General features: G+C 43.5%; 1 protein-coding gene across 2 annotated transcripts in view; it reads right to left on the minus strand.

The window, feature by feature from the left end:
- The window catches only part of Colec12 (collectin subfamily member 12), a 168,886-nt gene that overhangs the window by 24,955 nt on the left and 127,346 nt on the right, over nucleotides 1-16,585 (minus strand). For both annotated transcript variants that reach the window (XM_070029465.1, XM_070029466.1), the window contains 3 exons: nucleotides 12,860-12,982; nucleotides 2,507-2,605; nucleotides 312-1,358 (listed from right to left, as the gene is read on the minus strand). In XM_070029465.1, coding sequence (XP_069885566.1) covers nucleotides 312-1,358; nucleotides 2,507-2,605; nucleotides 12,860-12,982 — 1,269 coding nt within the window. The remainder of the gene's footprint in view (nucleotides 1-311; nucleotides 1,359-2,506; nucleotides 2,606-12,859; nucleotides 12,983-16,585) is intronic.

The following is a 16,585-nucleotide window of genomic DNA, read 5'->3' on the forward strand; positions in this document are numbered from 1 at the left end:
GCGGATGACAATCAAGCAAATTCATATAATGAGCAACTGAGGCCTCTTAGTAAGAGCCAGCTGAGTAAGCTGTGTAGGAAGCAGCCTCCAGCCCCATCAAGCCTTCAGATTAATGGTAGCCTTGACTCACACCTATACTACAACCTTATGAATGATACCAAGTCAGAACCAACCTATGAAGCTGTTTATGAATTCCTGATCCACCCAAACTGTGACAGCAGTATTTGTTGTTTTAAATTGCCAGGTTTGGGGTGATTTGTTAGGCAGCAAGAGATAACTAGTACAAACACAAATGCAGAATTCACCCTTACCTTGGAGTATTGTAAAATTCTTGATGAGCTGACCATGCTTGGAGTCCACCAGTTTCATTTCTTCCATAATCACTGATAAGTTGGCCACTTCAGTGTCTAACCTTGACCTCATCATGTCTTGTTGCATCCTAAGAGAAACAGAATCCAATCGGATGTTGGCCAGTGTATTATTCAAGAAGGTCAGGTCGTCGGTGTGTTTGGTTAGGGTATCTGTGCAAGTGGTCCTGACTTCATTCAGATTGCTGGTCAGCGTCCTCAGGTGGTGGGCTGTGTAGCTGATGTTGCTGATGATGTTCACTATATCTGTCTCAAAAAGCTGGAAGCGCTCCTCCAGTTGGCTGAACTTGATGGCTGTTCTATTCTCCGCATCCTTGTGTGAGTCCTGAAGGTCTTTCAGGTTCTGCTCATTGGCCTGTGAGATAGTGGTGATGTTGTCCATCTGACCGGTAAATGAGCTGAGCTGACTGTTCATATCCTCCAGGGTATCATTGTTGGCTTTGGCCAAGGCTGAGTTGTTGGCAGCCAGCGTCTGTAAGCTTTGTACTTTCTCCTTCAGCCAGTCGGTGTCTTTTTTGGCTTGAAGGAAAACCTGCTGCAGATTCTGAAAGTCATTCTTGATTCGCTGGATAGCCTGGCTCGTGTCATCCACAGACCTCTGCAAATTGGTGATGAGGTTCCTCTGCTGCAGCTGGGTCAAGTTCAGGTTGTTGAGGTTCATGATGACTACGTTGTGAGAGTACATTTGGTTCTGCAGATTGCCCTGGAGCACGCTGGTGTCTTGTTGCAGATTTGTCACATAGCCATTATACGCCTGGAGGGTTTTGTTGACGGTGGTAATGAGGAAAGAATTATTCTCCAAAGATTCTTTCAGTTGACTCTGCCTATCTACGAGCACCTCCCCACTTGCCTGTAACTTCTCCAATGTGTCCTTGTTCTTGGTAGTTTTTTCTGTAATCTCACGGAGTTGTTGACGAAGATCCAGAATGTCCGATCGGAAGGTAGAAAGTTCTGAGTTGGTGCTTAGAGCTTTCTTTCCAGTTTGGTCCCCTGGAATAAGAGATGTTAATCATTTAGACTGGTGTGGAATGGAAAGGAGTTGGGGCAAGGTCAAAGATCTCAGATACTTAATGGAGAGGCACTGTGTGTCAGATGGTGGGATATGCAGACTGCTTGGCATTAGAATTCATATGTCTAACAAAAACTTCATCCTGGGGAATCAGAAAGGGTGCTTGCCCCTAGGATTGGCATAACTGGATGAACACAGGGGAAATTATGATATTCTAGGATACCAGGCAGGGTGTTCTGAGAAGGAAACAATCTTTTACATTCACCAAAATCCTTTCTAAAAAGTGAAATTAAAGCCAGGTGCTGGTGGCTTATGCCAGTAATCTTAGCTACTCAGGAGGCTCAGGTCTGAGGATCATAGTTTGAACCCCGCCTGGATAGATACATCTTGAGACTCTTATCTCCAAATACAGCAAAAAACCAGAAGTAGAAGTGTGGTCCAAGCAGTAGAGGGTTGAACAAGAGCTCAAGTTCTCAACTTCAAGTCACAGTACCAGAAAAAAAGAAGCGAAAGCCTATATCAAAGAAAACAATAGACTGAAATATTTGATAAATTTTTACAATCTCTTTTGCAATGTAAGATATTTAAAATATTCCAAATACTAAGCCTTTAATAGGGGCTATTTGTGGTACTTTTTTTTGGTCAGGATTGGTCTTCAGATTTTATTTGGAATGTTCAATTTGGTGGGGGGGGGGGAGGAACCAACTCCAAAATTAGTCCTTAACTGCAAAAATAAGTCTTTGAATTAAATCAGGAAGATAGGCTCAGAAAACATGCACAAAACTGAATGCCTTGTTTGGAGAATAGGAGTTTATAGTGTTGTCTTTCTTTTTTTTTTTTTTTTTTTTTGGCCAGTCATGGGGCCTGAACTCTGGGCCTGGGCACTGTCCCTCAGCTCTTCAGCTCAAGGCTAGTGCTCTACCACTGGAGCCACAGCGCCACTTCCGGCTTTTTCTGTTTATGTGGTGCTGAGGAATCGAACCCAGGGCCTCATGCTTGCAAGGCAAGCACTCTACCGCTGAGCTACCTTCCCAGCCCCTATAGTGTTGTCTTTCTAAAAAGTTGTCATTATATAAATTTGAGTACAGTGAAAGAATGCTCTCAAGGATTCGCTCTTGTCACAGCTTACCGAGTTTTTTCAGGTCACTTTCCACGGCTGTGAGCTTGTCATCATAGGTTTGGCGAGATGTCTCCATGCCGCCTGTGACATTGTCCATTTTCTCTACAACTAAGATTTGGAAAACAATAGATGAGTCCACACTGCCTATATATAATATTTGTTTCAAGACCAGAGGTCTTTTGGCATCAAGGAAACAGATTGAAACAAAAAAAACATAATTGAAATCAAATGTAGGGAGAGCAGGCTAGGAGTGTTAGTGGTGTAACACTGGCCTAGCACATGCAAGGCAAAATAAAATTATAGCCAAGTGTGGTCATGCATACCTGCAATCCTAGGACTCAGGAAGGAGGGAATAAAAATTTAAAAATTAACCCCAAGTTCTGAAACTTACAAGGCATTACCAGAACCTAAGAACACTTTCAACAAGTAAATTATATGTCTAGATTATAGACAAATGATTTCTTTTCCTAAAGAACAGCTTTTCCTTTCCCTCCCTCCCTCCTTCCTTCATTTCGGTTTTGGTCCTAGGACTTGAATTCAGGACTGGATGTTGTCCCTGAACTTTTGTGCTCAAGGCTAACCCTCCACCACATTTGGCCTTTTTTTGGGGGGGTGGTTAATTGGAGATAAGAATCTCATGGACTTACTTGCCTGGACTGGCTTCAAACTAAGATCCTCAGATCTCAGCTCCCTGAGTAGTTAGGATTACAGGTATGAGCCATCATCACGTGGCAAAAAAGAACAACTGTTTTTAGCATGAGTCTATTTGGGATAATAATTATGAGCTAATCCATCCAGTTTATATTGTTCATCAGGTGTTCTATTCACAAATGAGTAGATGGGAAGAGTCTCTTTGGGTCCTCTTCTTAGGTAGAAGAAAGTTCCTATTACTGTGTGAGCCAGGGAATCAGTCAGATGTGTCCTGAAGCAGACTATGTTTTCCCTCAAGCACCTAGAATCTGGCCATAATAAAATGCATGCACTGCCCCATATGCTCTTTCCCATTGAAGCCTTTCCACGTATTTTCTCTATGTACAATGTTCTTCTTTGGGTCAAGTTCTACCGAAGTTTTGAAGGACTCAGCATGTCACTGCCTGTGGGAACACTCAATTAAGCTGCACCTTTACATCATCTCTAGGTATTTGTAAACCCTTTCCAAAGGCCAGATGATGGGGCTCACAGTGCTGAGCTGGGCCTTGTTTATTATGACATCCTTCATTGCAAGGAAGTTCGTACAGAAGCTCCTCAACTTACAGGGAGAATATGTCTGATAAATCCTTAGCTATTTGAAATCATCACAAGAAAATGTGGCACATGCATTGAATACTGCCAACCTATGAAGCATCCCAGCTTAGCAATACCACCACTGTGGTGTGTCTGTTATTTCCATCAGCCAGTGCCTGATGGGGCTTTGGGTCCATACTGCTGCCTACCCTCAGACCAGGATCATACCACATATCATGTACTATATAACCAAGGAAAAAAAGAGCGAAAAATTCACAATGCCAAGTATGGTTTCTGAGAGGTGATGAAAGAGGCTGGCTAGGTAGTGAGGGCCAACTCCCCCTCCCAGGAAGGCCCGAAGTTTCTCATGATGGCCTTGAGCAGTCACGCAGCCCTGAGGTACCACCTGCTGGTCCTGGCCTATTGCCCCAGGAAGACTTGCATGGAACAATAGACTGGCCCCCAGAGGTGTGTGCCAAGGCCAGTCAGATTTGCTTAGGAGCAAGTACAGGCTGTAAGGAGCCTCTGATTGGATCTGGGACTGTTATAGTTTGTGATTATCAAATTATCCTAAAAGTGATGTAGCTATCTCTAAAGATACTTTATTAACTCCTACACAGCCCACCCCAGGTAGTGACCCCCCTTGGTACCCCAGTCTAGCAGAATTTTTGCCATTTTTTCTCTCCCTCTGTATCTGTAGATTCACTCTTTGTCACTATTGAGACAAAGGATCAATCCAAATGTTGCAGTTTTTCAGTCTCATTTCTGCTGGGCTTGTGTTGCTTTGTACTATTGGGAAGTTGAAGCCTGCCTATATTCATTTTTACCCACAAACTTTGTTTTTGCCAGTCCTGGGGCTTGAACTCAGGGCCTGCGCACTGTTCTGAGCTTCTTTTTGCTCAAGGCTAGCACTCTATCACTTGGGCCACCATACTACCTCCAGCTTTTTCTGTTTATGTGGTGCTAAGGAATTGAACTCAGGGCTTCATGCATACTAGGCAAGCACTCTACCACTAAGCCACATTCTCAGCTCCATCCAAGAGCTCTTAGCTCAGTGTGTGCTACTAAGTAGATGTTTCACAAATGCTTCATTTATTATGCCTGGTATTTAAGTAAGTGTAACTCTATCTTGGGTGGAAGCAAATACACAAAGAGACCAAGCAAGAAGCCTCTGCACAGTTTTGAAAAATGGACAGGACACTGGGGTCTGTTCACATCATCTTTCCTCAGTTGTGAGATAGGAACGCATTCTCCAAAATCCCTAGAAACATTACAGAATACAATATATTCTATGCATTTTAGACAAGCCATTTAAAAAAAAAAATAAGGGATGTTTACAAGTTTAGGCTCAGCTCTGATTCTCAAATCAAAACATATCCCTGTCTTTAAACCACACACAGATCATAAGTCCTGCCTCTTTTCTGGAAGCCCACAAAAACCTCTAACTACGCTGGTAGTCAGTCATTTCCTACACTCGTTCAATTCTCTTCCCTTTTAGTTTAGAAAAACACAGAACTGTCATGGACAGATAATTCAGGTTTCCTTAGCATAAAAAGAATACTTTAAAAAAATACTAAAGAAATGGTTAACTGTCTTCAGTACTGCAGGGAAACTATTTTCACCCAGCCTGTCAGTGCTGGTAAAGTGGCTCCTTGCACCAGGGTGTGTGTCTGTGTTTAAAAATAGGACTTCGGCATAAAGCTGTTAACTTTCGGCTGCAATGCTGGCAGCTGGCTAGTGCATAAAACACAAGGTGAAGAGGCTCAGAGTAAACCCTCGCGTGTGAGCATGGCACTGCCTAGATTTTTACTCTTAATTCTCAACTCAGAATGCAGCAGCAGAGCTGTCTGTCCACCCTACAAACTCTCAGCTCCAGACAGGCCTCAGTTTCCAGATCATTATCATAGGAGGAAAGTGACCAGGAAGCATAGGAGGGCTACAGCGAGGGGTGGAGCGAGGGGTGGTGGTGGTGGTGGTGTGTGTGTGTGGTGGTGTGTGTGTGTGTGGTGATGTGTGTGTGTGTGTACTGGAGCTTGAACTCAGGACACGTGTGTGTGTGTGTGTGTGTGTGTGTGTGTGTGTGTGTGTGTGTGTGTGTGTGTGTGTGTGTGTGTGTGTGTGTGTGTGTGTGTGTGTGTGTGTGTGTGTGTGTGTGTGTGTGTGTGTGTGTGTGTGTGTGTGTGTGTGTGTGTGTGTGTGTGTGTGTGTGTGTGTGTGTGTGTGTACGTACTGGAGCTTGAACTCAGGACCTGAGTACTGTCCCTGAGCTTTTCCATTCAAGGTTGGTGTTCTATTACTTGAGCTACACACCTCCACTTCTGGCTTTTTGGTGGTTAATTGAAGATTAAGAGTCTCATGGGCTTTCCTGTCTGGGCTGGCTTTGAACCATGATCCTCAGACCTCGGCTTCCTGAGTAGATAGGATTACAGGGGTGAGCTGCTGGTGCACACCTTAACAATCTGGTTCTGTCTCCTTTATTGGAGACTATCCTGATGTAGTTTTCTTCCGAACAACAGGTTTTGAGAGCTGTGCCAAAGCAGCAAAGGTTACCTCCACGGTAATCTGCCAATAAGACCCCTTCTAGAAGAACACTTTAGCCTGGGCCACAAACCTCCTCACTTGTCTTATTTCTACACATTTTTTTAATTGTAAAAATGATGTACAGTAAGGTAATGAGTACATTTCTTTTCAAACAGGATTATCCCTTCCTTTGTTTTCTCCCCCTCCCCTATTCTCCTCCCCCTCCCCCCCCATGTAAAGTCCATTTCCAACATAATGTCTAATGAGTATGGCTGTTGCATTAGTTCACTCTTTGTCCCACCATTTCTGTGGTTCCCCTTCCCTTCTCCAAATCAGATAAACTTATATACAAGACAAAGGGTTCTGAAATCAAATGGAGTGACCACAGGGAAATGAAAGAAAAAAAAAGACGTAACTGCAAACAGTACACTAAAAAACAAAGACAAAAACAAACAAACAAACAAAAAACCCCTTCTTGTTTCCATATCTTGGAGTTCATTTTGATTAGCATTATGTTCTACGGTCATATCTACACATATTTTTGTTGTTATTGCCAGGCCTGGAGCTTGAACTCAGGGTCTGAATGCTGTCCCCAAACTTTCTTTTTGCTCAAGCCTAGCCCTCTACCACTTTGAGCCACAGCTCTACTTCTGGCTTTTTGTGTTAATTGGAGATAAGAGTCTCACAGACTTTTCTGCCTGGGCTGGCTTCATCCTGGGATACTCAGATCTCTGCCTCAGAAGATTACAGGTGTGATTACAGGTATGAGCCACTGGTGCCTGACATTTCTACCCATTTTTAAAGGTCTAGTCTCGCCACTACATCATTTTAAGCTTGGCTAGTGACTTGATTCCTGAGCATACCTACTGAACCTTTACGTGAATGACAAGTAACAATTCTATTGTCTCTATAATTCTTTGTATGGTGCAATGAACCCTCACTGCAGTTTATTCCAATTACTCCTACTTGAGAGGAAGAAAAAGAAAGAAGCTCAGAGATGTTTGGTACTTTTCCAGAGTCACCCAGCTTTTAAGTGACTCAGAGGGTACCAGGCTGGGAGATCTAACTCCAAAATTCTCATCCCCTCTGGAACTCTACATTGCTTTCGATTTAGTATTTCTCTTCCCTAAATGTAGTTTCCACCAATAGAAAGAAACTTGAAGGGAAGGACTGTCTTCTATATATTTCTTACATCTCATAATTAGCACTGGATGTTTATTAAGCCTCTGGCATAGAGCTAGACATCAAAGATCCAAGAGATGGAGGCCATAGCCCTGGTCCTTGAGAAGGGAACAGGGAGTCATTGTTCACACTGTTACTTCCTAGGTCTCTCCAGGAATGACACTGCATCCCCTTGGAATTCAAGGAAAGCATTTCTGCCTAGCAGATCATTTACACTGCAATAGACAAGAACTAAATCTACAGGCTGTTTCCCAGGGTTCTAGAGGGTTTGACAGTGTGACTTGATGTACATCTGGAAAGCCACTAATCCCATTGTCATGGTCATTTTGGCAGAGCCCAGTGGCAAGATAGATGTCATACTGCTAGGAATGGTGACTTCCTGGAGATGTTTTTTTCTTATTTTGTGGTACTCAATTTTGAAGTCAAGGCTTCAAATTTGTTAGGTATGTACTTTGGCCACATGAGTCAAGTTCCCAGCCCTTTTTTACTTTAGTAATTTTTCAAACAGGGTCTCACATTTTTGTTGTCCAGGTTGGCCTGGATACAATCCCATTTACACTTCCCACAGAGCTGGAATTACAGGCATGAACCACCAAATTCAGTTTATTGACTGAGATGGGGTTTACTTTTTTGTCCAGGTGGCCTTGAACCTTTGCTATCTCCAGATCCTCTCAAGCAGCTGGAGTTACAGACATGTACACCAGACATAGCTTAGAGGATGCTCTTAACGAGCAAAATTCAGATTTCTGACTGTTTTTAACCGTCCTTAGCAAGACAGTTTGTGGGACAGGGCAATGGGGTAGGATGTTCCTGTTCAGGAAATATTTTGGAGGAAACATGACTCAGTGAATTAGATGGTCCCTGTCATGAAGGCTCCACTGATTAATGGCCCAGGTGGAGGATGCACCAAGCTACACCTGCCCAAGAATGAGTATCTGCTGAGTTGTTGGTGCCTCAGCTCTCTACTGCCCTGTCTGGTGACTAAGCCATTCTCTAGCTTGTTCCACCAAGGAACTCTTCAGTAGAAACTTCCTACATCCTAACTCACAGTTGAGGGACGGATAGGCCAGGAAGAAGCTGTGTGGAGTTGTGTTCACCAGCTCTAATACAGGAGTCTCATTTCCTCCCGCTTCTCCTGCAGAGAAACACATCCCTACACCTCTTTCAGTGTATTTCTTTCTTTCCCTGCCTCTCTCTGTCCCTTTCCTCTCTCCTTCTCTTTTCTCCCCCACCACCAGCCTTCTCTCTCTCTCTTTCTTCTTTCCCTCCCCACTCATTTTGTGGAGAGAACTTTTTCCGCCATTAAAAGGTGTGGGGAGGGAGAATTTCTCTAATCTTTCTGCCTATTGCAGCATTAGTTCTCCAGAATCTTATCAGCAACAAAGAGGAATCTCTGTACATGTAAGGAGAAAGTACATCTGGAAAATATCAACATTTTGTTCCTTGATGTTGGGTTTGGAAACCAGGAAGTACAAGTTGTATTTTCTTCTTTTTGTTGAAGGCCTGAGGAATAGAAGCATTAAAGGAGAGGAACAAGGGGCAAGAGGCCATCTTGCTCCTCTTATATTTCCTCCCCAGAGCTCTTCTCCCTTCGCGTTGGTAATATTCCACAGGGCAGGCCAAGCTGATCTCCAAGTTTGAGGTTTCTAGGTAGGGCTTTGAGGGGGCAGTGGTCCTTTATCTGCAGATTGCTTACAGGTATCTGGGGCATCTATTGTTTATCTTTATAGAAGTCAGGCCTAATCCACCATCCAACCACACATCTACCTCTCCACCCATCCATCCATTCATCCATCTATTAATCACACATCTTCCTCATTCCTCCCTTGCTTCCTTTCCTTCCTCCCTCCCTTTCTTCCTTCTTTCCTTTCCTCCCTCCCTCCCTCTTCCCTTCCTTCCTTTCCTTCCTCCTTCCCTTCCTTCCATTCATCCTACCCACCTACCCATGTGCCTATCCATCAATAAGACAAACTAGACACCTGGGCCATAAAGACACAGAGCAAAAGGACTAAGAATAAAGAAAGAGTACTTTGGAGTTTGGGAAAGAAGGCTTTAAGTGATCCAGGAAGGGCAAGAAGGAGCCATGTAGGTGGAGAGCAGGCCAAAGGGGCTCCAGGCAAATGGACAGCATACTAACATATGTTAGAGCTGGAGGACTTCCAATGGGTAAAATGGGGGGGGAAACCTTAATAAATCAAAAAAAGAAATATCCAAGTATGGTGGCTCAACCCTATAATCCTGCCTATTAGTGAGTAGGATCACAGTTCAAGGCCAGCCCCAGCAAAAAGTTTGCAAGACCCTATCTCAACCAATAAGAAGGTTTGTTCTTGGTACAGGGGTGACATCCCAGCTGTGTGGGCAGCAGAAATAGGAGGATTGTCGTCCAGGCTGCCCAACCATAAAGCAGGACCCTATCTGCAAAACAACTAAAGCAGAAGAGGCTGGCGATGTATCTCAAGTGGTAGAGCAACTGCTTAACAAGCTTAAGACCCAAGTGTTCAAATCCCCGTACAACCAAACCGAACAAAAATAAAGAAGAAACCCTTTGTTTAGAAATGTTTGTATGACTCTGATGGCATAAAGATCCTAGCTCTTATTTCCAAGCAGAGGTTAAAAAAAATTACAAAATGTTACATATTCCCATACTGCTTCTAGCAGTAAATGCTTATTCTCACAGTATCACTAGGTAGTATTGAGCCCTGAAAATACTTAAATGGCTGCTTGACTTCACACTTGTCACTAAGTAGTCATGGAGAAATGAGTAATGGCCTAAATAATCTGGGGGACAAGAAGGCTATCTGGACCTGGACACAGGGCACCCTCCCTTCCTATGTAGGTTCCCCTCCTGCCCCTTGGCCTAACCCTGGTCAGGACTTAAAAGCCTTTCATAATCACATACTCTGCTGCTTCATCTGAAAACTGTGGGACTCCAGGTTGCAGGAACTCACTGAACATGGATAAAACGACCTGGAAAGTTTCCAAGTTCTCATTGCCCCAATTCATCAGCCAATACATTCACTCATGCATGATGCTTCCCATGAATATGGCTTTAGCTTGGGGGCTAAAAATCATGGACTGTACTGAGGACTTTAACAAGACCGGCAGGTCGAATAGCTAGTGCTGCATAACAAGGAAGAAGGGACAGCTACTTGGAAGTATGATTCAAGGCTGGCTGGGATAAAAGCTAGACCTGAACTTAACAAGCAAACTGAAGTGGTGGGGGGGGGGGGATGGTGGCCCACACCTGCAATCCCAGCTATGTGGAAAGATATGTAGGTGGATTGCCATCCAAGGTCCAGCTTAGCCAAAAGAACTTGTCTGAAAAAAATACCCTAAGGGCAAAAAGGGGATGGGGCACGACAGATCCCTTACATAGCAAGCACGAGACTGAGTTCAAAGCAAGGTATGGAAGGAAGGAAGAGGAGGGAAGAAGAATTTAACCATTATCTACTGGGACCAATCATAGGACTAGATGGATTCTATTACTTTGTCTTGGCTCATCTCAAATTACTATGATGACCATTTTACAAAATGCAATCAGAACCTTTAAGGTGTGATGATTGGTACCTAGGTTATAGAACTACAGGCACAAGAAGCAAACACATACCGAATAGCCACAGATATGTTAAGCTCAGTTGGACCCAGATTTAAATTTTGACTGGCCAGGATTGAGGCCCCTTCTAATTCCAACTTGCTATGTTTCCTTAGGAGACCACCAAGCATGGGGACCAGTGGGGAGGAATCACAGCAGAGGGAATTCACTCTGGTCTTTCTTTTCCTATGTCATGTTCATGGGCTGAGGGACAGAGAAAAGAGCAGGTGCATATCTGGCTTTGTTAATCCACAGATCTGAGGGAAGGCAGCTGAGGTGGCTACTGGGAGGAGGTTTTGAAGATGAACAGATCCTAATATGTCTCTGTGTGGCAAACAGACAGATATGTCTGTGTCATGACTTTAAGATAGACTTCCATGCTATGTTCTATAAAAGGACATCTGCCCTTGGTGATTCTGAACCAGTACACCTGATTCCTGTGATGTCTGGGAAGGATAGGGAAGGGCTGAGGAGAACGTACTCATTCTATAAATTGGGAGGATTTGGGCAACAACTATTGTTACCTGAAGTCAGACAGGTGTTGTCCAAACCTGTGTGTATGTGCACACGTGCACATGTGTGTGCACATGAACCCATCCTAGGGCTTGAACTCTGGGCCTGGGCACTGTCCCTAAGCTTTCCTGCTCAAGGCTAGTGCTCTACCACTTGAGCCAGAGCTTTACTTCCAGCTTTTTGTTAGTTGCTTGGACTTTCCTGCCCAGGCTGGCTTTGAAGCACAATCCTCATATCTCAGCTTTTTGAGTAGTTAGGATTACAGGAGTGAGCCACTGGTGCCCAGCTGGCTTAACTTTTTTGTAAGGTAGAACTGTGTGCAGTATTTTTATGGAGCTATATAAGCAACAGTAGCCAACTGTAAATACAAAGAGATAGAAAAGGCCAATCCCTGCATGAGTAAGTTGAATCTCTGGAGATCTTGTTTTCCCATCTGCTGACTCCTGGGTTTCCAGGAGCCTCTTAGAGACAAGATGGGAAAAAATAGATGGAGTAGCTAGAAATAGGTAGGATAAAACAACAAAGAGGTACACGATCTTCACAACCCATTGTAGGACCATTAGTGTTGTTGAAATGAGTCAAAAGAAGCCACTGTTTTTCCTCTTAGATATCCAAAGCTATAAGCAGACATTCTTCCATGAATTATTCTCTAAGCACTTCAGTAAAACACCTATTTCTATAACCTTTACATAATTATACATCACATAGAGACTTTCAAGAGAAAGAATATGAGGAGATGTGTGCGTTCTGTACAAATACTTCACCATTTCACATAAGGAGATCAAATATCCAGAGTTTCTGAAGTCTTGGGGAGGGGAACATAGATCTAATTCCCCATGGACATCGACAGGTGACTGCACTTCATATTTGCAAAGGTGAGTTTTTTTTATGCTTAACTTAATGAAATTTTTGTGTATGCTGGAGGGGGCTTGATCTGAGGGCTGGCCCTTAGTTTTTGTGTTCAAGGCTGGCATTTTACCACTTGAGCTGTGGCACCACTCCCAGCTTTTTTCTGAGTAGTTTATTGGAGATAAGAATCTCATGGACTGTGAAGTCTGGGCTGGCTTTGAACCACGATCCTCAGATCTCAGCTTCTTGAGTAGCTAGGATTACAGAAGTGAGCCACCGGTGCCCAGATTCACTTCCAGTTTTTTGGTGGTTAACTGGACATAAAGAGTCTCATGGACTTTTCTGCCTGAAGTGGCTTTGAACCTCTATCTCAGATCTCAGCCACTGGAGTACTTAGGATTACAGGAATGGGCCTGTAATCAGCAAAAGATTAATTTTTGAATTTCCTTGCTATTTGGAAGGAGAAATGAAAAGGCACTTACCTTTATATCCCAAAATGGCTACTGTGATGGTTAGCAAGGCACACAAAATGTATAATAATATGATAGAAAACTTCAGTGCCCAGTTATTTTTACATTTGGTACATTGTGTTCCTTCTTGAATACCTGTAAGAGAAGTCACATTTTAATAATAGTAAGCAAACACCATTTCAAACTGTGTCTTTTTGTATTCAGGTTCAAATATCATGACTAAATTATTTTTACATATGCTTTACAATACTACAAAAAGAATTTTCAAATCAAATAAACTTTCCACCAGAGCAATATAAACCTTTCAAAAATTACATTATATTGTTATGGTTGCATTTAATATGACCTTAAAATAACATATAACCTCATGTTATAGAATACTTTTAAATCACATACAGTTTATTATGACTATAATTTAAATAAGCATCATTCTGGGACAAAAGATTTAAATGCTCTTGGTTCACATATGATGGGACCTACAGCAATTCAGACACAATGAACCAAACCAAAAAAAGACCTGTGACTTATCTTTTAATTTCTTATCTTTTCTATTTGTATTATGATAAAGATGATGATTATGATAAAGAGGGGTTACACATATGTTGCATAGGTTATATAAATCAAGTAAAGAGTACATCTGTCTTTGGACAATGTCATCCCTTCCCTTGTGTCTCTCATCCCTACCCACAAGTTGTATAGTTCATTTTCCATATAGTGTATAGTGAGTGCCGCTTTGTTCACCTTTTTCCATTTCTGTGCCCTCAACTTTCTCAAAGACATAAATGAACAAACAAGAAGAAAAAACAAGAACAAGAATAACAACAAATTAAAAAAAAAACCCTCTTGTTTCCTTTCCCCTAAGAGTCTCCTCCTTTGGTCTCACTGTGTGAGAATGCCCAGAGTCCTGCAGAATTTATCATGTCCCAGTGGACTTATCTCTTGATTTGTGTCTCATTGGTATTCTGGAGCTGGTTTCAACTGGCTTGAGCCAGTTGTTAAATTGGTAAGAACTGTAGTTATTAAATTGATGGTAGGTGAAATCATCCCCAGAGGGGATGTTTATACCATGGAATTTGGTAAACAATACAAATTAGTACTCTCTTTTCCCCCTACGAAAAAAGCTGGTTTATTCACATGCTATTGATTGTAATAGCCTGAAACCTATAGCAGAAAACACTGTGTGTGCATGTGCGTGTGCGTGTGCGTGTGCGTGTGCGTGTGCGTGTGCGTGTGTGTGTGTGTATACCAGTTTTAGGGCTTGACCTCAGGGCCTACGCTTTCGTGCTCAAGGCTAGTGCTTTACTACTTGAGCCACAGCTCTACTTCTGGCTGTTTTGGAGGTAGCTTCTTGGAGATAAGAGTTTCATAAACTTTCCTGCCCAGGCTGGCTTTGAACCATGATCTTCAGATCTCAGCCTCATGAATAGCCAGGATTACAGGCGTGAGCTACTGGGCTGGTCCTGGGGCTTGAACTCAGGGCCTGGACTCTGTCCCTGAGCTTCTCTGTGCTCAAGGTTAGCACTCTACCACTTGAGCACAGCATCACTTCTGGCTTTTTCTGAGTAGTTCATTGGAGATAAGAGACTCATGGACTTTCCTGCCTGGCTGGCTTTGAACCACTATCCTCAGATTTCAACCTCCTAAGTCACTAGGATTACAGGCGTGAGCTACTGGCACCTGAATAACACTGACACTTTTTTTTGGCGGGGGGGGGGGGTTCCAGTCGTGGGGCCTGAACTCTGGGCCTGGGCACTGTCCCTCAGCTCTGCAGCTCAAGGCTAGCGCTTTACCACTTGAGCCACAGCGCCACTTCTGGCTTTTTTCTTTTTGCTTATGTGGTGCTGGGGAATCGAACCCAGGGCCTCATGCATGCAAGGCAAGCGCTCTACCACTGAGCCACCTTCCCAGCCCAACACTGACACTTTTATGATTAAATTCTCAATAATAGCCATTTCATATATCACACACACATAGGTAGGTAGGTAGGTAGGTAGGTAGACAGACAGACAAATACTGACATTATTTAAGTTATTGCAGGATTGTGAATAACGACTATGGAACAGATAGAAAAACCAGATATTTTTATGAGAAGAGGAAAACTTGTGCTGCTTATAATTTAACTTTTTGAGAAAGAAGGAAAGAAGAAGGAAAGCAAAAAGAAAAAGAGAAAGAAAGGTCAACAGCGTCTTCTGTCTCTTCTCTTACACTCTGGTGTAAGGGACTCCAGAAATGAAGCCATAAAAAGAACTTTCCATCTGATTGATTAGAAACACAGAAGACGAAGACAATGCAGCTTTTAATGTGAAAATCACATTGCATAACAGATGAGAATATCAGGGGACTCCTGGTGTCCTGGCCCTGTCTCCCCTGTGTGTGTCTCACTAATGATGTCCCCTCGAATGACTGTACAGAAAGGACTGGTCGCCTAGGATTGTGCTCATAACTTCAGATGGGGAAGTCAAGAGGGGTTAGCTATAGTCCAGGTTTCTAGCTTCTGGTTTGAAATTTTACCCACAGTGCCCTTCTTCAGTGAAAGGAGTTCTTCAGCTATGTTTAATACAGAATGATGGAAACAGCACATAACAACGAGTCAAATTAGCTCTCTGGGCTCCACAGTCATTCTAGTGCTCTGGCTATAGACCTTAGGGGAAGGCCCTCCCCACCCCACCTTCAGTTTCATAGCTTGGAACAGCTTCTCACACTTTGGAGTGCATCATAGTTATGCAAAGACTCATGAACACAGAGAGTTTCGGATCCAGGAGGCCTGAGAATGAGGCTGGTTCACAAGTTCCCAGGTTATACAGATGCTCTGCAAAATAGCACTGAGCTCATCAAGTCACAACTATTGATGGGAAAGTAAGGCCAATGAGGGGGAAGAAGCCATGTGTCCTGTCCCTCTGCAAGCCCCTGTCCCTCCTGTCCTTTCCTGTGTGCTGGCACTGGGTTGCCCCTGGGCATATTGTGTCCATGACATCCATCCACATTCACTCCCAGCCAGCCGATGCTGGCTCACCTTCCGAAAGGCAGGGACATTTCCTTGTGGCATGTGTTGTATCGGCACTAATCAATATCAGATGGCACTGCCTGGCCCACTCTTTCCACTTGACACACTTTCTCTGGCTTGTTTTCTCTCCCCCTGGAGACTTATTTTTAATAAGAACCCTTGTTTTATCTTTCCTTCTCTGCCCTCCCCTGGGAGGACATCTGGCCAAACAGACAGATGCCTACTACAAAGAGACCCTGCTGGCTTCTGGAGCCGGGGGACCCCCTCCTCCTTGAACCTAGATGGTCACAAAAAGAAAAAAAAAACATTTCAGAGAGATATGCCTGTTACCAGCCTTTGTGGTGTTTGTTTTCTTAGCATTACTTTTCAGAGACTGGGGACTTTGTTCCCATGAGGGAGAAGGGGAGGAAGTACAAGCCAATCTGCAGAATGCTGCAGGGGATAAGATGTTCCAGGTCAGGAGGGAAAGGAGTGTTGCCTCTTCTGGCAAAACCTGCTCCCAACAGCATGCTGTAATGCATGCCATTCTACTGGGCATCCCTCTTGAACAACTTCCTGCTCCATCCCATCTTTGCCTCCTGGTTTGAATGTACTTCCCACAGTCCAAATCTGTTATTCCAAAACCTTTGAAGACCCCCCCTCAAGCCAGAATCACTCTGGTTTCATGCCTCTAATATTCCACTGACATTCACAATAGGCAGACAATTTGATTCCCCATGTCTAAAGTCTAATTT

The sequence above is a fragment of the Dipodomys merriami genome, unplaced genomic scaffold, assembly GCF_024711535.1.
Source record: "Dipodomys merriami isolate MVZ:Mamm:240054 unplaced genomic scaffold, mDipMer1.0.p SCAF_2, whole genome shotgun sequence".
Taxonomy (NCBI): Eukaryota; Metazoa; Chordata; class Mammalia; order Rodentia; family Heteromyidae; genus Dipodomys; species Dipodomys merriami.